The 22,616-nt window shown below is 32.2% G+C and overlaps 2 protein-coding genes and 1 long non-coding RNA gene across 4 annotated transcripts; 1 reads left to right on the top strand and 2 right to left on the bottom strand.

The window, feature by feature from the left end:
* Positions 1-33: 33 nt before the first annotated feature.
* Positions 34-5,155, bottom strand: LOC122596602 (protein ALTERED PHOSPHATE STARVATION RESPONSE 1-like). Its single transcript, XM_043769214.1, has 5 exons — positions 4,986-5,155; positions 2,521-3,706; positions 1,316-1,533; positions 1,004-1,227; positions 34-865 (listed from the first exon to the last, which is right to left on the bottom strand). The coding sequence occupies exons 2-5, from the start codon at positions 3,635-3,637 to the stop codon at positions 148-150; spliced, it is 2,277 nt and encodes a 758-aa protein (XP_043625149.1). The 5' UTR covers positions 3,638-3,706; positions 4,986-5,155; the 3' UTR covers positions 34-147.
* A 3,834-nt stretch (positions 5,156-8,989) lies between these two features.
* Positions 8,990-11,962, bottom strand: LOC122596440 (cysteine desulfurase, mitochondrial). The gene is made up of 3 exons (XM_043769017.1): positions 11,771-11,962; positions 10,019-11,336; positions 8,990-9,253 (listed from the first exon to the last, which is right to left on the bottom strand). Exons 1-2 carry the CDS (start codon positions 11,856-11,858, stop codon positions 10,072-10,074), a joined length of 1,353 nt encoding a protein of 450 aa, XP_043624952.1. The 5' UTR covers positions 11,859-11,962; the 3' UTR covers positions 8,990-9,253; positions 10,019-10,071.
* A 7,963-nt stretch (positions 11,963-19,925) lies between these two features.
* LOC122596202 lies at positions 19,926-20,928 on the top strand. 2 transcript variants are annotated; one of them, XR_006323295.1, is made up of 4 exons: positions 19,926-20,125; positions 20,242-20,307; positions 20,397-20,459; positions 20,577-20,928. It is a non-coding gene; the product is annotated as an uncharacterized LOC122596202 (long non-coding RNA). The 2 variants fall into 2 exon arrangements; XR_006323296.1 differs by having other exon boundaries at positions 19,926-20,307.
* Positions 20,929-22,616: the final 1,688 nt, after the last annotated feature.

Genomic DNA, 22,616 nt, shown 5'->3' with positions numbered 1-22,616 from the left:
CTCTTTTCCCACAACTAATTCTAGCTACTAATCTCCATCCAAATGGATCTTATATAAGACACAAAAGAATATAATATTCTTTAACTAATTACACCTAACAAAACTAACTACCCCAAAAGCAAATACAAACACAAAAATCCCCAGAAATTACACCTTGGACCCATTACTACTTTCTGGATACGTGGCACTCTCCCACTGCTTGATCAAATCAGCATATCCTTGAGCAGAAGATAGAGCAAATTCTGTTAATGAACTAACAGCAACTGACATTCCAGCACACAACACTCTAATGGCGACTTCAGCCATTTTCTCCACAGTTTCCTCCTCATCTTGACGCCCGCTCTCCACCATCTCCATCCCGGAGCTGCTACCATACCGCTTTGACGATCCAAGGCCTGAACTACCACCACCTCCTTCTTTTAGCTGCTGTACATATAAAGAACCAACCCCTGCTGCAAAAAAGTCTAGCCCGTCTAGCACAGGGACCTCACTGATTGAGTCAAGTAGTCTAGCCCATTGGATGCACAGCCCAAATATTGGTGGGGCACCACTAGACCTTCGAGGTGAGAATGGGAATTTTGTGGTGTTATTGGAGTTTGACCCAATGCACCTTAGTAGCCAGCCAGTAATCGCGTGAATGTAGGCTTTTTGAGAAGTGACCCACGACTCGAAACTAACTTTCCAATTTTGTAATTCGAATTCAAGATTGGTAGCAGAGCGGGCTAGCCGGTGTGGCTCACTAGGGTGACCCTGTGTGTACTTTTTGGGTTTGGAAGGTGTCCCCGCTAGTAAAATCTTGGCTTCATCTAGTGTTCGTTTCTGAGTTTGATGACACTCGGCCATTACCTTCCACATTCTTGATAAACTGGTTCATGTATCATCAAAAAAATGGCATCTTTGTCAATTCATAATAATATATTCCCAGTTTTCACCAAAAAAAAAAAAAGAAAAGTTATTATGTAATACTGAAATGAACTATGAAGTAATGAAATGATAACATTACCCTTGGATCAATTCGAGAAGCTGTGGCTGCAGTTCTTGATCCCTTAAAGTTTCAATCCTTTTTGATACAGCTTCAACCGAGTGTATTGAAACCTTAATCTGTGTATGCAAATCTCTAATGGCATTTCTTGTTTTATCAAGGGATGAATGATCATCACCTTTAGCATCATGGTTCCTAAGTTGAGCACATTTTTTGTCATACGCTATACGAATTCGTTCACCAGCCTGTGAAGTTAGACAAAAGAAGCTGCCATTACTGGCTAAACGACAATAATACCCATGGATGATTTACAGAAAGGCAGACGATATATACCTTAACTTCCTGGTACAGTTTTTTCTCCCAAGCATATAGTTTGTCAAGAGTCGATTGATGACTGTTGTGAAAGATACACGAATCGTCAGATAAATCACTGCTGCTAACATAACCATCTTCTTTTGAACTGCCAGAAGAATTCATCAAGAATCTTGATGAGTTTGAGCGAGAAGACGATGCAGACCGCAATAATGCCATTGGATTCAAGATCTTCATAGCTGTTGGGTGTGAATAAGAACCAAAGAAACACGAAATCAGTGATGTTGATTCCATTTTGAACTTCCTAAAAGATTTATGAGTTGTATGTATTATGTAGTCTTTGATGTATATTATAGTCACTCCAGTCCAGTTTCATTATTTCAATCAGAACATTGGATAGACTTTTTAGCTTCAGAAAAACATCCTGTATAAAAGTAGCATTTTGCATACCTGTAATAAAATTTTAAGATGCATCAATTTTCTCTCTATAAGAGGTGTAAATGTGTAATTACAAATTGTTTGATAGAGTGAATATCTCTTAAAGGTGGTATAAGGGACGGGCCAGGCAGTGTGAGTGATTGGTCAAATTGGGTAACTATTTCGTATGGGTGGGTCGGATGTGTTAGACACACGAACACTTTTTATAACTAACCAGCAAGCCAAAATATCATTACAAAGGACTTTTCAATGATCATCTATGTGTTAATAAAAAGATTTAGGATGTTTTGTGCCTTAAACTTTCAGTGGGGTGCCATTCAAAAAACAAAAAAAAACGACATTTGACCCTTTAGTTTAAAATTGCTTACCCACTTACCGGTTAAAAATAGTATATAAGCTGAATCCGCTTATTAAAGAGTAATGTACATGGGACTATTTTGCCCCTTTTATATATGGGTCAATTGTGTTCTCTTATCGCTAACAGGTCAAAGTGGGTAAAGTTGAAAGGAAACATGTAAAATGGGCCAGACAGGTCAAACGGGTAAGTGTTACAAAACCAAAGAAAATTCATTACTTATTCTAGGTCATGATTTATATGATATAGGGTTTTCCGTAATACTTGAAACATAATTTATTTTACAAAATTTAAATATCATAACAAAATGTGCGCTGGCGAACGCGTTCTTTCCCAGATAAATTATCCTTTCTGACAAGTTATCCTGCCAACCCGTTTGCCAAGCCTGAAATAATTAGTTCGAAACTGCAACTTTAGTATCTATCACGCTAACCTGTGAGTTCGTGTGACGTTGAAGCGTACTGAGCCCGATTAGCCTCTAACATAACCGAAAGCTCTTTTGCTGAATCAGAAATGATCATGAACTGAGCTTCAAGATCTTTAATAACTTCTGACATGCTTGTTGGTCTACGGTTCACATAAACCGTGAACCCTGGTGTTCCTTCGCTTTTGCTCCTTTCATGATTTGCAACGGCATCTCCCTTCCCATTATTCACAACCTTCCCCGAACTCTCCGCCTTTGAAACCTCGAGATTTTGAGTTTTACTCACCAAGGGTGGCGTTTCTAGTTCATGTTCAGAGTCAGTTTCCTCCCCACTATCCGTTTCAAACTCATCATCATCGTCATCATCATCATCAACATCTTCAACTGTTACTTCATCTCTATGATCATGATTCACATGAATGTTTGATCTCCTGTTCACTCTATGAATATGGTTATGATCTATTTCAAACTCATGTTCGGTTTCTTCCTCAAGCTCTGGAATGCCTTCTTCTTCTCTAACTTGTTGCTCATCAAAAACACTTTGATGAATACTGTTTCTTGTGGAATACCCGGAATAATCCAAAGACGCAAATGGATTCCATAAGAAATCCCACGGTGATGATCTTTGAGGTGAAGGTGGCGGTAAATTTGGTCTACTGTAACTAAAAATGGACGAAGGTGGTGATTGTGATTGCATACCAAAGAAACTATCAGCTGCATATTGGTAAGCGGGTGACTGGTTATATGACTCGACTCTTGCTATTTCCGGTGACTCGGGTAGCCTTTCTTCTACAAAAACTGACGGGTTTCCACCTGATCTAAGATAGTTAACTCTTGGCTGTTCAATGGTGAATGAATTTGGTGAAATGGTGATGAATCTTGGTGCAGTTTTTTTGTTTGTTGGAAATGGTGGTGTAGCAAAGGAGTCTAATGAGAATTCACGGGGTTCATCACCTTCTACGTAATCTTTAAGGGCAGCAGAAACTCTTCTAAGTGATTGAAGATAAGCTTTATGACCAGAAGCGAATTTGGTTCGTTGTTCGACAGCTTTCTTGATAAAGTTTTTTCGATCTTTACAGAGTTGTACAGCTTCTTCATCATCCAACTTTGATGAAGAACATCCCATTTCTTGATTTCACGAGTTTTTATATTTCGAATCAGGGGGTTTTACCAGATTCATATGGGATATTCAGGCCTGTTTCAATTCAAAAAATAAGTCAAATAAATAATGAAGTGCACAGGAGATTTGACCTTTTTCAAAGTAAAACAAGTGATTTTAACGTTTGGAATTTCGGTGGGAAGATGTTTTGTAAGAAGAAATCTTGATTAGTGTATCAAACATACAAGCCTATAGTTATGTGCTGAAAAAAATTATGCTAAAAAAACGCAAGACTAATACATTTAATTGTAGATTTTGCAAATACAAATTTGACTTCCAAAGTCAAACTGTAGAAATGATTTTGGAAATTCATGAAAGTCAGGAAGACATAGCAGAACAATATAACTTATTCTAAGGCTCTACATTAAGCTCAATGTAAGTTGAAAGACACCGGAAAAACGTCTAAAAATGATAACAAAAGAACTTACTAATGAAAAAAATTAACTTAGAACAATATCAAACTAAAAATTAGAAGAAAGTACAGAAATCATCTTTTTTGGGACAAAGAAACAAAAGATAAAGTTTAATTGAGGTACAAGCTGCAGCCTTGCAGAATTCATCACATGGGTGAAAAAAAAATACAAAACAAATAATCCAATGGTAAAAAGTATTTCTTAAAATACGTATAATTAATTAGCTTTTGTTAAAGCATTAATAGGAAAGAAAAAGAGAATTATTAGAACATTGGGAAACTCCAAAAAATAAAATGAAAAAAATCTTAGTAATCATAGCTTCTTCTTGACTAAAGCTTCTGCTAAAAAACCTTTAACAGTCATATTTTGCCAGAAAATAAAAAATATAATATTGAACTATTGAATTGGGGAAAAATGTGTAAAACATAAAGAAATAATATAATGAAAATACCCATTTTGTAAAGATGATTAATGTCAAAAAAAAGTTGAATATTTTTCATATAATTATTTTTTAGCATTCTATTTTAAGTTCTAACATAAACATTTTAAAGATTAAATGACTCTTGATTATCAGTTTTTCAAGCAATAAGAATCACAGATATATTAAACTATAAAAAACAAAAATTACCATTAAAGCTCTAAGAAATATAGAGATACAAAACCATCAAATACATATATAGGTCAATCCTACATTTAATAAACATAATAAATATTCAAGATTGAAACTTTATTACCAAAATCAAGAAATGGTTATAAAGAAACAAGCAACAAGCACTTATTTATTATACATATAATAAAGAAACATGAAATAAGCTATAAAGTTTCATGCTTTAAAATATAGTAAAATAATAGTTCAAGAAAAATAGGAGTAATTAAACATGCAGTTAGTGAATGATACTCACCTGGGTATTTCTTAATTAATGATGGGAATGAGAAAAAATTGTGCTTTATGTGTTACTAGCTTCAAAAACACACACAAATACACACTTCTTGGTGTAAAACAATAATATAAAAAATAAATTTTAAGATTCTAGAATATAGATAAGAAACAGAGGGGGTCCAAAAAAACACACACAAACACCAAAAACACACACTTGGTGGTGTGTATGAATGAATGAGAGAGAGAGAGAGAGAGAGATGAGTGAGAGAGACAGAGAGAGCGCAACGGTCAAAACTCTGTTTTGGAGTGGGAACCAAAATAGCATGAAGGAAAATAAAAGCAATTAAATTTTAAGGAAATTTATTTTGTAGAGAAATAACAGTAATAGCAATGATATATACACGCCCAAATGTGTTTAATAATTTAATTTATGTAGCGTGTGAGGTACAAAATTTAATGCATTTATTATAGTTTTTAAGTAGCTATTAATATACTGATTTTTGTCCTGAGAAAAAACATGTATAGTAAACTTTTATAAAGTTTGATGTTTGGAGACCTAAAAATTAAAGAAAAGAATCACATGAAGTTCCCATTAGTGCCCTTTCTTTCTTTCTTTCCAATTTAAACGGTATATAAATAAGGGAAGGGAATACGATGATGTCAGACACCTATGTTGGTGAAAAACTATTCATATACCTTTTTTTAAACCATAAAAATCATGGGGTCTAAACATTTATTTAAAATATTAAAATATTAGTATGTGAAAGATTTTTTATCCAAGTTTGGTGAATAACAGCCTCATACTCACTTTTCTCATATAAATATACAATACAATTTTCATCTGATATGATTGTGATCATTTACAAGTCATAAATCGACATTTACAAGTCGAGTCGATTTATATAAAAAATTGAGGCGATTTGTTAGATGAACCCTTTTTACTCTTGACTCTAACAAGTCACGATGTGAACTTGGACCAAGTCATTGTGAGTCGCAGATTTATGATTGTTGAATTTGATACCATTGTTATATATTATATATTATATATATGGTTAAATTTTCTTTTATGTCATATATGTATTTTTGATCCTTTTAGTATGAATTTGAAGATAAACTGGAAATTAATGACTCAAAATTATCAAATATATAATATTTTGGTAAATGTATTAGAATAATCAACTTATAACTTATTTTTAAAAGACAACACATATATACAATGAGAAAAGTGAGTGTGGGGTTGTCACACACCTAAGTTGGGTGAAACAAACTCTCACATATTAATATTTTAATATTAATGAATAAATGATGGGCCCCCTGATTTTTATAAAATAAAAAATAAGATGTGAGGGGTATTTCACCCAAGTTAGGTGTGAGACCACCCCACCTTCACTTCTCCCATATACAATGTTACAATTTCATGTAATATATAAAAATGTCTTAACTCATACAAATTGAGTCACAGGTTAAAAATCATGTTTTCGACTATAGTTGTGACAATGGTAACCAAATGAAGTGTCATATCAGCAAAATTCCCATTACCATTAATCGTTTCAACATCTTATATGTCACCACTACACTAGTATATATAGTTGCCTTTTAAAAGATCATTAAAAACATTTTCCTTCTACTTCTTCTGACCGGAGTTCCTTATAGAAGCAGTCTCTCTACCAATGAGTAGAGATAAGACTGTCTACAGCTCACCTCCCATACCCCGCTTAGAGATTGGATTTTGTTGTTGTTGTGTATTAAAACATCATCAAAACAATAATTCATCACATGACATTGTTTAGTGGGGAAAGGGAAATTGTAAAGTTTTGCCTTTTGAAACATAGTCAAAATAATATATCTTCCTATAGTGTTGTTTATTGAGGAAACGATAGTGCTTATAAATATAAACACTTTTGACAGCACCTATCAATATCATATGCGTAATAGTTGAGTGATTATCTTAAAGAACGATATAAATAAAAAACTTAAAAATAAAACACAGAACATTTTATACGTTTACTCCTCGACTTAGGCGCATCACCTACAAAATACGTATAAAACGTATAAAATGTTATGTGTTATGGTCTATATGTGCATTTATGTATATAGTTGTTTTCTGAAAAACTAAAATATATAATGGGATAAAATAGCGATGGTAGTATTATAGATAGGATATAAGAGTGCAGTTTGGTAAATAAATAAACGTTGAATGGCGATATTGGAACAGGAGTCAGAAAGTAATGGGGAAGAATTTGCGAAAAGCAAAAGAAAGTTGGGTATAAAGCAAAAGAGGGAAAATAGAAGGTCCTACTAACCCCCCTTTTATGCATGTATCGTCGGACGAGTCTCGATGAAAACGACCTTTAACATATCTTATATTAGAATTAGAATGTATTCGATATCGAGCAGCTGAAAGTGTGGGAAGAAAAAAGAAAGTCCTATTCGTTTGTGGCGTGATCTTACGACACGAGGAGAGAGGCAACGGTCGTTAGTGGGGAAGAAAATGAATCTCAATATGGATACGGACGATGTGTGACTACATATCACCAAATGAATCTCAATAGGAAATTTAGTTTTTCATAGCCGGTTTGGGCAATGAGTCCTTCCTTTGTACTGTAAGTATTTTTGTACTTGTGTTTGCTTAGGCGCGAAGCACATTTTTAATAAAATCATAGTAGTTCTTAAAAAAGAAAAAACTGATTCGAAATTATAAGACAAGATCAAAAGATAAAAGCTATTTATATATATTCTTATATATCTGTCAAGAGATTTCCCTAATGAGAAATACTAGGTTTGAAAAATGATAAGTGTAGTTTTATAAAAAGATTTTTTTGTTTTCAAGAAAAAATTTGTTTAATACTACTAGTATTTATCAAACCAAACAACTACTCAGTCCATTTGGTAAACAATAAATTTAACCAATTATGTATATGGGCATTATATATAATGGTATTGAAGGGAGCTGGTGCTATATGATATTACACCTAACTTCATTTATTTCCTGTTATATATGGATGGATAAACTTTTTGAGTGAGATTGTATTAGAAAATTGATGGGAAAACGGGACCCTATCCATCCAACTTCACACTTGATATACCAATATTTAAAGGTCTAGCTCTACTCTAGCAAGTACTAGTACTATGTTTGATGATGTATCCATCAAGTAGTTGTGACTTGGAAGGACGAATATCTCTATATATATGCTCCCTATATTTTCTTTCTATCTAAATAGCAAAACTATTTTATGTATTTCAGGGTGATTTTTTAAATCTATAAATTTAAATCATTAGCTTATGAATTAGATAAAGTGAAACTTACATTTGATAATTAACCAAGCGATAATCACTTGTGGTACAGTATTAGTAACACAAGGTTTTCTTAAAAACCTCATATTTTTTTTTCATATTAAAGCTTATTTTAATTGAAAGTAAGATAAAAACTAGCAAATGTAATTGTGAATGTGTGGTGAAAGCTGTAAGACATGCTGGTGTTGTATTTTGGCCCATTTACGGAAAACATGTAAACCCATGGAGGCCCAGTCATAGATACCTATGACGAACTACAATTCAAACAAATTAAAAATCGCATATGATTCGAACCACACTCATTAAGTCATCATTAACAGGCTGAGCCAGTGAACCCACCAAGTCTTTAACCACACGTGAAACCCCCTAATCCTTCGTTTGTAAATATCTAGATAATATTCACCCTATTTCTAATTTCGTACAACTTGTATGCCAAACAAGTTTAACACTAACTATTCATAAATCTGGGAAGTAGTATATCTGCATTGAGAATACTAAAAGAAAATTCATAAGTTTTTACACACCAAGGGTATCTTCTTTTATGATTCTTAACCCTAACATATTGTCTTGTGATCTCTTACCATGAAAGAATATGATGACTTGTCGGACCTTACATTAGAACTTGTGAAGCGTCTAACTACTTCATAGGTAAACAAAATAATAACTACTCTTAAAAGCCCTGGCCAGAATTTCTTAAAAAGGGTGCTAAAATTGTTACACAGCATGAAATTATGAACTGTGAAAAAACATAAGAATTATTGTTTTTATAGCTACATGGATAAAGAAGCAATGTCAAGTGTTTGTGATTCACCGATAGTGTACAAATCAAAATAAAATAACTGACATATATTACAGACGTCGAGTGAAGACATACACTTTAAGAGTATACTGTAAATGATTATATCACTCTTTGGCAACTGCAAAATTTAACTAAATTCCTTGACAAAATCGATCCGGGCTAGTGGTGTTTCCTTTACTTCAAAGAGGCGTCAGGTCCTGAAAAGAATCACTTAACATTATTAACATCACTGAAAGCAAACAACGCCTTATTAGATGCTTAAACATTAGCTCATATCAGACTATCATTTAATCACTTCATCATAAGTTGACAAATAGGGACACCTATTTACAAGCCAGTCTAGATCAACAAGATAACCTTTTACATCTTGATACTCGGTAATTACATCTGGCTCAATACATACATATATTATGTCAAGACATGTCTTCGATCAAAGGCCACCAAAAAGCAAGAAAAATTATAAGGCACCAACACCAGGGAAATTTCGACAGCTCCCTCAAAACAAAAACTAGTCTCTAATGGTTCAACTATGTTATGTTGTGCTCCTAATGTCACCAAGTCGCAGTCTGCTGATAAAAGGGATTCATACGAGATAAATTTTCTTTTACTTTTAAGTTTAAGTCTGCTGATAAAAGGGATTCATACGAGATAAATTTTCTTTTACTTTTAAGTTTTAACTAAAGGTAAGGAAAATCTAGTGAACTACAATACCATTGACTCGTAGTTAGGTATCAAAAAAAAAAACAAAAAAAAACAAAAAGAAAAAAAATAACTAACAATAAGAGCAGGACACTAAAGGCATAATCCAAAATTTACAACTAAAACACAACTTTAACATCCATATCAAGATCAAGCATTTAAAAGTAACTACCAAGTTCAGATTCTGTCGAATTTCAACATTTAAGAGCAGAGGCACATATATGGATATACATATTTAATAAAGTACATATAAAAGGCAATACCTTGTAAAAACTCAAAGCATAAGCCAGCATCTGATCCAAATACTTCACTTATATTAGTGTTGAGACCATTGTATACTTTTGATATCAATCCCCTCTTTCACCATTTCATAAAGCGGGCTCATTTCCCTTAACTTTACAACCTGGTTAACAGTTAGCTCAACGGCTTTATCTATCTCTTCTTCAGTGGTAAACCTCCCAATCCCAAACCTAATTGAAGTATGAGCCATATCTTCGTCCACGCCCAATGCCCTCAGCACATAAGAAGGTTCCAAACTAGCACTAGTACATGCACTGCCACTTGATACAGCCACCTCCTTCAGTCCCATCAACAAGCTTTCTCCTTCAACATATGCAAATGATAAATTCAGATTCCCAGCATACCGATGCTCACTACTCCCATTAACTACCACCCCATCAAGCCTATCCCTGATACCTTTTAGCATCCTATCTTTCAACTTTGTAATCCTTTTCTCATCATACTCCATCTCTTTCATCGCAAGTTCACATGCAGCACCCATTCCAACAACCAAAGGTGTGGGCACTGTTCCACTCCTAATCCCCCTTTCTTGCCCACCACCATTCATTTGCGGTTCCACTCTAATTCGTGGGCGTCTCCTCATATATAAAGCTCCAACACCCTTCGGCCCGTAGACCTTATGGCCACTCAACGACATCAAACTGACATTCCACTTATTCACATCAATCGGAATCTTCCCTAACGCCTGTGCAGCATCAGTGTGAAACGGAACATTAAATTCCTTACATATCTGACCAATCTCCTCCATCGGTTGAATAACACCAATCTCATTATTCACTGCCATAACCGACACAAGGCCTGTATCACTCCTAATACTGTCTCTCAACTGTTGCACATCCACCAAACCATCACTTTTAACCGGAAGATATGTTATATCATACCCTTCTTGCTGTAAATGCCGACAAGAATCAAGAACACACTTATGCTCCGTCTGGGTCGTTATTACATGTTTCTTCTTATCCTTGTAAAAGTGCATCACACCTTTCACTGAAATGTTATTACACTCAGTAGCACCAGACGTAAACACAATTTCTTTAGGCGACGCATTTATTAAATTCGCAACTTGCCCTCGTGCAACTTCAACCGCCTCATCGGATTCCCACCCGTAAAGATGGGTACGTGAATGAGGGTTCCCGTACTGTGAAACGAAATACGGGAGCATAGCATCAAGTACCCTGGGATCAACAGGAGAAGTAGCTTGCATATCTAAATATAATGGTCTCCCTGATATCTTCACCCCTTTCATCGAGATTCCGGGCTCTTCATAAGGTTCCGCCATACCTATAGATACATACACATATATACATAGAAAACCCCAAATCAATCTTAACTCAACAACTTTTTAGATTAACTAATTCAAGGATTCTGTCACACCTGTATCTGTAGTTCTATACACATATACATATAATATGCATATACAGACCCTATATAAGTTGCCATCCAATTCAGCTTTTTATATTAATTTACTCATGGGTTTCAAAATTGAAACCGTAAAATGTAAAATTATTATAAAAAGCATATACATACACATATGTATACATATACAAACCCTATATCAGTACTCACTCAATTAAGAGTTTTAGTTTAATTAAGTCAAGGGTTTTGAAATTCAAACCCTAAAATACAAAATCATGATAGAAAGCCTAAATTTTTACATAACCACGATATATTTATATAAATAAATAAAGAAAGGTGAAGGGAACGAAGGAACGTACGAGCAGCTGATGTAGCGGTTGAAAATGATCGTGGACTCACGCGCCACGCGCCTCCACGAATGGCCGTTCGAAGACTGTTTCGTATCATCGCCGACTTTGATTATTTTTCGTTTTTATCCGGTCGAAGGATTTTTATTTTTCCAAAAGAGAAATGCAGTAGTAGTAAGCGGTGGGGAAGACCGGAAAGGGATTGGTGAATAATCAAGACGCGTGCATAAGTTACGAATCGCCCTTATCAGTGGATCAGACTCTCAAGTCTGAACCATCCAGAATGTTTCACTACTCTATGGGCTAAAGTAAGTTCGTCATAAGTCCAGCATCATTTAAGCTTAATTAGGCTCTTTTAAAGTCCAGCATATTATCTAGTTTGGGGCAGTAAGTTCTTAAGTCCAGCATAATATGTATTTTACGAGTCATTGAACTGAATTTAAACCCGACCCGACAGGAAAACCCGATACCCGATGAGAAAACTCGATACCCGAACCCGTTAGGGTCAGAAAGTGGGACATGTCTGCCCCGACCCGACCCGATATGATATATTTATATGTTATTTATATTTTTATATAGGGATTAGTTTCTTGGAATGTAACTATCTTTGACCGAATGTGTAGGAAAAAACTAAAGTTATGTGTATTGTATGTAAGCAACTTGAAAAAATGTTTATTGTATGTAAGAAAACATACGTGACAACCATATACAGGTGCCACTTGTCATATTGTAATTGGTTGAAACGAAATTCTTACATACAATAAACATTATTTCAAAGTTGTTTACATACAATACACACAGCTTTAGTTATTTCCTACTATAGACATTCGTTCAAAGTTTCTTATATTCGAGGGAACTAATCCCTTTTATATAATGTCAAAGTTAGAATTATGATATGATTTACGTGAGATTATGATAATAAATAGTTAATATCAATACTGATGGTGTCTTACATCATTTCTAGATAACATACTCAGTTGATGAATCAAGTAAGAAATGTATGGAAATTTTTGTATAGTAAAATATATTGAAAAAAATATAAATTAAGCAACCATTTAAATTTAACCTTTGAATAGTTTAGAATTAGACTTCGTTAGTATTGGAACACAATTCACTTTTCGAGGCGGGTTCGGGAAGCGCTTTTTTTTTTTATCGGTTTGGGGTATGGTATTACCCGTCCCGAACCCGACCCATTTCCATTCCTAGAACTAATAAATAGTCCATTTCTAGGGTACCATAATCGATTGGTAAAAAAGTTATTTGATTTTGATTATTTCTGATTAAGGTATTATTACATGTTTAGAAGGTTATACCTTAATCCCAAGTTATCTATCATCTAAATTATCAAAACATAGTGTACATTTTTTAAACAAATTATACTCCGTGACACATTATTAACAGGTCGTGCTCCAATTTTCAAATCAACATTTTTACATTGTATTTAGTTAAGTGTTTTCCTTTTGGATTTTGCTAAACTAACTCTAGAAAACTATGTTTACGACGCACATAGGGATGAGCAAATTTATGCCGGTACCACCGATGGTGTAGGTTTCGGCTTTAGATATTTGACAAAAATGCTCTGGTTCCAACTGGTTAAAAGGTAGCAAAAATTTCTGTTTTTTTACATTTCAAAAGTTACAGTATAAATAATCTTGCATTCTTATTAGTACCGTGAAGTCATCCGTTGTATGTTTTATATTCTTTGTACAAACTACACCTTTTATACATGTAATGCACTAATCATTGAGTACTATCGAGCATGTTGAAAAATGTTTGATAGATGGGAATATGGCTCACAAGAATGATATGATATTGTTGGTGGGTCAACTAGGATTTCCAAAGTACAACAAATGCTCAGGGAATCATTTGACTAGAAAACACTTTGTAACAGCATTAATGCTAATTATGCAGATGAAGCTAGCTGTGGCTTTTAAGGTGCAGCATTATTGGCAGCAAACTTAACTGGTAGTGGCAATGAAATTGTGAAAGTATATGGTACTTTTATACACATGATTTACATATTATTATTGTTAGTCATTATAAAAAAAAAGGCCATCAACTGTCCTAACTCCTACGGGCATGGGCCGCATGGCTATTTCATCTTTTTTTCTTGCAAAGACATTAAAAAATGAACCATAGCAAAAGTTTAAGATAGTTTGTAGCTTCTATCTGGTTTAACAACAGTATTGGCAACAAACTTAACCATACCAACGGGTATGGAACCGAAAAGTACCAGTCAATAATTTTGGTATGGTATCGGTTTTGGGTATGAGATGGTTTGAGTTTTGGTGTCAATCGGGTTGTTATGCTACAACATTGAATACCATCCCTAGACACACATATGTATAATGTACAACCGCTTTTTAAACTTTAGGATACTTTTTTTGTGTGTATGAAGTACTAATCATAACTCTTAAAGCGATACATATTATGAGGAGAAGAATAATTCCTTTTCATATATCACCCTATCTATCATAGATTGTTGATCGGCAACATTAATTATTGTCGACTTTTGAGCAACAAATTAAAACAATCTTAACTTAGATAATTACGAGTAATATAAGAACTTTTTTGATCATAATCTTTAGTGGAATACATATAACAGTACACTGCTTAATTCTCAATTGCCTTTAAAGAAGACATCAAGCAATGATTGAAATTTAAAAGGATATATAATAGTGGGAATTGAAACCAAGATCGAGACATATGATATCTACCAAAAGTTCATGAACATTGTGAGAGACCATATTCTTATGCTTTCTACCACTCATTAAGTATATGCTTATTAGATGCGTTTTGGCAATCTGTCATAATTTGGAGTGCTTAATGTAGAGACCATGTTTTGTTGCTTTCTACCACTAAATCCACTTCTTATTTGATGCTACAACTCGTAACACACCATTCAATTAAAAGGTTATATATCCTGCTTTTGATAACTAATGTAATCATTATAGACCCACAAGATATGCATACATATATATATTTATAGCTAGCTACTTTATCTAGTAAAAAAAAATATGTTTCTCTTTTAAGGACTTATTAATCATAATCGTCATGATAAACACGTATCGATCATAACATGCTTAATTAGATTGATGGGTCCAAAAGTAAATTCAAATTAAGTTAAAAACATTAGCATATACGAGTATACAACAAATACATAATATGTACGGTACAGGCGTATATAAATAATAAAAGGTTCAAAAGCTTCGATCTGTGTATATATCATGTTTATCCGATCACATCACATGTCCCGTGACAAATTTGGTAGTGTAGGCATAATGATTTTTAAAGGCGTCTTGATACGTCACGAATTCGATCACCTTAGTTAAGTACGACTCTACAAATTAAATGTGCAAAACTGACTCATCATTTACGGAGGTATACGACTCAGAGTCCTTTTGAAAAAAAAAAAGAAAAAAGAATTTAATTGGAAATCCGAATGAAGCCTCCAAATTGTATAACCAAGCGCCAGCCTAGCTAGAAAAATTCAAAATATTACTCGTATTAGTTAACTAGTGTGTCATTTTGCGAGACCATATCTTGGTACATAACTTTGACCATCTGCTTCCTAGATAGTACATATAATAATATCAATATGCCCAATGTGGTGCTCATTGTCGAATACCACGTACTCTTTTGCTTTCCACAAATAAGCATGTTTGTTATTGGCTACTGCGCACACACAATTAATTAATCTACATCTTTTGCTACATTAAAACCAATTATATGTTTTTTATAATGGTTTGAGTTTATTTTTTTTAAATATGGTTGATTAGTTTCATCAGAATCACACGCGCGCGTTCAACATCTCAAAATTAAGTTGGGTATCGCTATGCAGATGATGTACTAGAAAGTGGTAAACATGATAATATGAATCACAATGCACTAAATATATAAGATTCTATCTATATATATATATATAGTATGAAACACCATCTATATATTCTTTTTAGTTAGTGGCCTGGTTTTATCTTTGTAAGAAAACATATACCGTCTATTAATTTCATAAATCATAATCAATTGAATAACATCAATAATAGATACACATAGGAACAACATGTCCAAATAAGAATAATCAAGTTCTATATTTGAATAAAACTTTAGTTTCGATGTGTATATATATGAGTTTTAGGTAAAATAAAACAATTATTAAAGTAAAACAAATAAAACAATAGGTTTTTCTTCAGTGATATTTGATCACCGTGCATCATGAAAATCATCGTACATCAATTGCTTCGTGAATCTTTGTGCATCAATTTAACCATGATCTAAGGGTCAAGATCTAGTCTTATTTGTTTTACTTTAATACTTGTTTACATTTTACAATACCCAATTTTTATATATAGGTTGATTTATTTTGAGAACTCATTTTCTAAATATGGCAAGGAAATAGATCTTAGACTGGGATTCATTTTTTTTCTATCCCCTTTTTAAATATATATATATATATATGTATATATCTGTTATATTTTTTCATTTTTATTTTTTTTTATATATTTTATATTATTGATTAAGTCATCATAACTGTTTTATTAAATCCTTAAACAAACACCACCTTAGTTGTATATCTATTAATCCAATGTGTTAGAGCTTAAATTTGTTAAATGTAGATATATATATTTTTTTGAATGACAAATTTGGGCTCCGCGGTATGCCTCTTCATATACCTAACTCCAATTCCAGACCCTTGTCTCCATTCATGAGAGCATTTTATTCACACCAGGATTTGAAATCAAGACCTCTCAGTCTCAGGCTCCACCATATACTAATCCATCTATTGATGATTAGTATTATATCTTCGAAAATGAATGAGATAGAAAGTCATCAGGTCTATAAAAGGTGTCTTAAAACGTATTTTTAGACTATATAAATTACAGATCGATATCTCATTAAGAGTGATTCCATTTTTTGCCATTCAGAAGCAACTAAAATGAACGTCTGAAATACTGAAAGTTTACAAGATACATGTTTTACGTTTTGATGGATCAAGTTTTACTTAAGTCATGTGTAAAATTAAAGATGGTAAAAGCAACATGAAAATAAATCAAAAGCAACCAAAAAAAAAAGAATTATTAGGCACACTACTAGAAAACTGGCCTTTACCAACGGAATTACCGACGAAAACACATCCGTCGCTATTACCGACGGATAGCCCGTCGCCACATTGTTTAGCACATATGAGTCAAATAACGACAGATTTGCGACAAAATAACGACGGGAAAATCCGTAGGTAATCTGTCGGATAAGTACAAACGTTACCGACCGATTAACGACGGACATTTTAAATACTACCTAATACTTTTTATTTTTAAAAATAATTATTTAGTTACCGACGGATTACCGACGGAAATACTAGATAAATTTTATTTTATTTAATAATACTAAAATAATGAAATATAAATAACTACCGTTGACTTAGTCTGTCGGAAATGCGTCGCTAATAATTCAAAATTTAATATTTCAAGTAATTTGATCATCTAATCCGGCGGTTTTTCATTGTTTCGTGTTTTTTTAACTACTTTTAATATTAAAACCATATTCATCCTTGGCAATTGTGGTCATCGTGTTATCATTTAGATAATACTTTGCATTACTCACTTTCGTGTTTGTGTTTTTTATTCATTTGTTTAAAAATAATATAATTTACACTTTTAAATCTTTTTTTCTCATTAAAATAAACTACATAAAATATAAATTCATGTTATTCTAAATATCCAAATAATTTATAAAAAAAAAAAACTTTTTAATAATTAAAACTCAATTTGCTTACAGTTAATATTCATTAAACTATAGTTATAAATTATTCAAGATATTCATCATTGGCTATCGTAACCATTTTAACATATTTTCTATGTTATTTTGCATCAATTATTATATATAATGATTATATATAGTATATAACATACAACTACCACTTTTCATGTTTGTTAATATTCCTTCGCTTACCGGCCGGAGTAGCATTTGAATTATAAGACATAAACAAGACCAAACTAATAAGATATAATAATCCGTCGGTAATCCGTCGCTATTAACGACAGATTACCTACGGATTTTAAAAATCCGTAGGTAATCCGTCGGTGATAGCGACGGATTAGCGACGATCAATTCTTTATTTTAGCCTTTTAGCTTTAAAATCTATTTTTCTAGGTTTTAAACTTCATACATATTCACAAATATATATATAAAATGTAACTATAGCTTGTTTATACTCACAAAAGTTGTGTTTTTATCATCGTCACACGTTCTATAGTTATCCTTAAGTTAACAATGATGTCCATCCTTGGCCATCGTAACCATTTTAGCATACTTTCTATGGTACTTTGCATCAATGATTATATATAGTATATAACATACAACTACCACTTTTCATGTTTGCTTATATTCGTTCGCTTACCGGCCGAAGTAGCATTTGAATTATAAGACATAAACAAGACCAAACTAAAACTTTATTAATACTATAAAAGATAAACATTTTTTATGTGTGTGTGTGTCTTCTAATTTGAGAAACACAAGTTTTAAATTTTTGAAACTAAAAAAGTATAATAATCCGTCGGTAATCCGTCGCTATTACCGATGGATTACATACGGATTTTGAAAATCCGTAGGTAATCCGTCGGTGATAGCGACCGTCAATTCTTTATTTTAGCCTTTTAGCTTTAAAACCTATTTTTCTAGGTTTTAAACTTCATACATAATCAAAAAAATATATATAAAATGTAACTATAGCTTGTTTATACTCACGAAAGTTGTGTTTTTATCATCGTCACACGTTATATAGTTATCCTTAAGTTAAAAATGATGTCTATCGTTGGCCATCGTAACCATTTTAGCATACTTTCTATGGTACTTTGCATCAATGATTATATATAGTACTCGTATATAACATACAACTACCACTTTTCATATTTGTTTATATTCGTTCGCTTATCGGCCGAAGTAGCATTTGAATTATAAGACATAAACAAGACCAAACTAAAACTTTATTAATACTATAAAAGATAAACATTTTTTATGTGTGTGTCTTTTAAATTGAGAAACACAAAGAATGATGTTCTATAGTTGTGTTTTAAATTGAGAAACTTTTAACTTGTTTATACTCAAGAAAGTTGTGTTTTTATCATCGTCACACGTTCTATAGTTATCCTTAAGTTAAAAATGATGTTCATCCTTGGACATCGTACAAAGAATATAATAAAAACAGAATGGCAATATTATTTAAACGACACTTGACACGTTCCTTACACGAAATGTGTCTTTTATCGTAGTTTCATATTAACATATTATAAAGATTGTAAGTGCTACATTTCAAAAATAACAACCTTGGTTTTTGAGTGAAAATTTGACTAAAAGTTTTTCTAAGTAAAGAGAAAATTTGAGTTAAAATTTTTTAAAAATTGTTTAAAATTTTTATATGAAAAAAGTTAATTAAAGAGAGAATGAAAAAAAATGGAAAAAAAGAAAATAGTTTAAAAAACAAGTTAAAAAAAAATAGAAAACGAACATTCTCACCCTTTTCTCCTTAAGGTACCTTCTCATTTGATCTCTATCATATATATATACTATGTCTTTTACCCGCACGATGTGCAACTATTTAAAAATATAATTGAATTCAGTATTGTTAAAGCTTACAATGTAGACGTCAATCATGATCAATTATTTGTCTTTTTGTTTTTCTTTTTTGATTTAGTAGTATAATAATGTGTTGGTTATCTTGTTTTTCTTTAATTTAGTAGTATAATGCTACTATTGTTTATTTGTTAATATATGAATAAAAATTATATATCTAAAGTATGTTTGACAAAAATAGTTGTAGCTTGTATTTGTAATTTTTTTTTTAGCTTTAAGTTGTAGCTTTTAAGCATAGTGTTCCAAACTTCTTGATACACATTTTATTATGTCTAGTTCTTATAATAATAGAATTATATACATCTTCTATGGTAAGACTATCTTGGACTATCTTATCTTATAATTATATAGGTTTATGTTTTACTTATTGAGTGTTTGACCAAATTTGTTACTATATTGTATTTTAGATAATATTGTAAATGAAGTGAAAAACTTGAATTTAGTTTCAATTTTTCGAATCCCACCTGAACCCCCCAAATCCTTCATATCCCAAACCAACCTTATCCTCATCTATATTTAATATTTCTCTACTCTTATCCTCATTTTCTACCACCATTTTTTTTCCACCACTCTTTCTTATCATCTATTATTGTATAATAAAAACCATCAACCAAATAACTTAAAAAACACTAAATAAAACCTTCATAAATTGTATTCCACCTTTTTATTAATATTCAAAATCTGTAATCAACAAACCCACCACATGAAAAAATCTCAAAATCGATCGAGCACGCCGAGGTTTAAGCTTTTGTTTGGTTATCTATAACGTTTATGTTTGTTTTGTGTAGATCTATAAAACTATCTTTGTATGTTTTGTGTAGATTTAAAAACCCATCTTTGTTTGTTATGTGTAGATCTAATAATGATCATAAATAGGCCGAAGATGCGAGTTTATTCTTGGTCGATCCACACTAAAAGAAGTAAACAACATATTCTTGTTTATGTATATTCTCACTAACTTTTCCTTCCATATAAATTTGAAAATTTTATTGTTTTTTTCCTTTTTCAGATTGTTGGAATAAGAAGATTTCATCTTTGTAGCTGAAATATAAAACAATTGTATGCAGCGCAGGTATTGTTTTCTAAGATAGAAACTAGTTATTAATTTCATGTTTCATTTTTATCAGTATTATATTATTATGTGTTTTATAACTTGTGTTTTTTATTTTGTTTCATGTTTTTGTTACAGATATAAAAGAATAAATTTTGAGGTATTGATGGAAAGAAGAGAGATAAAAAGCTAATAGTCATTACCGACGGATTTGGCCGTCGCTAAAGCCCAGTTTTCTAGTAGTGGCGGTTCAAAAACAAAAACAAAAAAAAATGAAAAAGAAAGGCAACCAAGAAAATCAGAATAGTATAGCAACATTTAACTGAAGATAGAAATTACTTGTTTTTTTTACCAATCAATCCATAAGTCTAGTGGAGTGATACCCGTTATCAATGCAGTTTGAGTCTATATGTGAAGTTAAGAGACGTGTGTTCAATTCTTGGGATGTCCATATCATGTGATTATTATTAAGTAAAATATTTTACTGACATCATAATTCTTATGGGGTGGGATGATAGGGATCCAATATGGTTCCAGGAATAGGGTGCCTTCTTTACCTTTTTTTTTTTTTTTTAAGACTAGCGTTTTTTTTTTATGCGTTTCTACGTGAAGCTTATTAACGAAAAACGGAAAAAGTTATGTTAGACCATATGCACAACGGTTGTTTTTGAGTTCCCCCTTAATTAATCTCAACCAATGTTATCGAGCTATTGACTTACATTAATACTTCGTAATACTTCTTTACATAATGAAATCTTTCTTTGATATAAATCTGACCAAAAAAATATGGATATATAGTATGTTACCCAGGTTAAAGAGAACGAAAAAAAAGTTAATTGCCTAAATCGAATGTTCATGCAAAGAACGTTAATGCCGTTCAAAACATAAATATATTAATAAATGCAAAGAATGTTATTAGCCCATAAATCTAGATTGACAAATGACGATGGACTAACTCATGCCTTCATTATACATTGACCTTACCGTGTTTCAATTTAAAGTGTGATAAAGTGTGATACTGTGACTACACTATATATTCACGTGATGCAACAATGATGGTAGTACCAGCAGTGTGGTGGTGCCAGTAGTAATGGCAATGATGGGTAACGGTAGCGGTGAGGGAAAAGGGGGGGGGGGGGGGCAGAGGCGGTAGCAGAAAAAAATCTCAGAGGTGGCAAAATTAAAAATTAATCCGTCAAATATAAATATAAAAGGGGTCAAAATGTTAAAAACTTATAAGAAAATTTTAAAAATACATGAAAATCTAAAATTTTAAATGTACTTTTTGAACTAATGTGACAACTTACATGTTAAATGTACTTTTTCTTTTGTATATGCCCAATTTACTTTTTTTTATTGATCTGTATCACCCATTAACTTGTAAAATTTCTATATAGTTAACCAAAAGCACATGTTATAGCCGTTAAATTAATAATATGGATACTAGTTACCAAAACTATTTATTATTATTTAAAGTAATAATATGGATATTAGGTGTATATTATACTGATGACATGGATCCTAATAAACTAACCTTATTCACTAAATACAGACGTGGTCGCGTGTTTTTTAAATAAATAATAAAAAACAATAGATGAAATAGACATGGCTAGCTCTTGAATCCCGGTGATGAAACAAACGGCGGGTTGAAACAGCCAATCACGTCTGTTTCATCATATGGTTGTTGAGTTAATAAAGATGAGACCACGTTTGTATTTGATGAAAAATGTTGGATGTATTAGAATCTATGTCATCAGTATAATACAGACAAAATATCCATATTGTTAATGTTAATAATAAGAAAAACATTTTCGCCATTTCTATCGGTTATAACATGTTTTTGGTCAACCATGTACAAAATTTATAAGTTTGTGAGTGATACACATCGATAAAAAAAATTAAATTAGGCAACCATGTACAAAAAAAGTACATTTAACAGTAAAGTTGTCACGTCATGACCAGTTAAGGTGCCACGTCAGCTCAATAGAGTGTAACCGGCTATAGCCGGTAGTTTTGGCTAACCATGTACAAAACTAGCTTACAAGTTTGTGGGTGATACACATCAATATTTTAGTTATAGGCCAACCATATATAAAAAGAAAAATACATTAATTTTACAGTGATTAATCTCTTTAATTAGTTATTTTAACAATTAAAGGAACTAAGCTACAAATGTTT

The sequence above is a fragment of the Erigeron canadensis genome, chromosome 4 (genome assembly GCF_010389155.1).
Source record: "Erigeron canadensis isolate Cc75 chromosome 4, C_canadensis_v1, whole genome shotgun sequence".
NCBI classification, from domain to species: Eukaryota; Viridiplantae; Streptophyta; class Magnoliopsida; order Asterales; family Asteraceae; genus Erigeron; species Erigeron canadensis.
The sequence above is the reverse complement of the archived record's forward strand: the minus strand, read 5'-3'. Positions and strand labels throughout refer to the sequence as shown.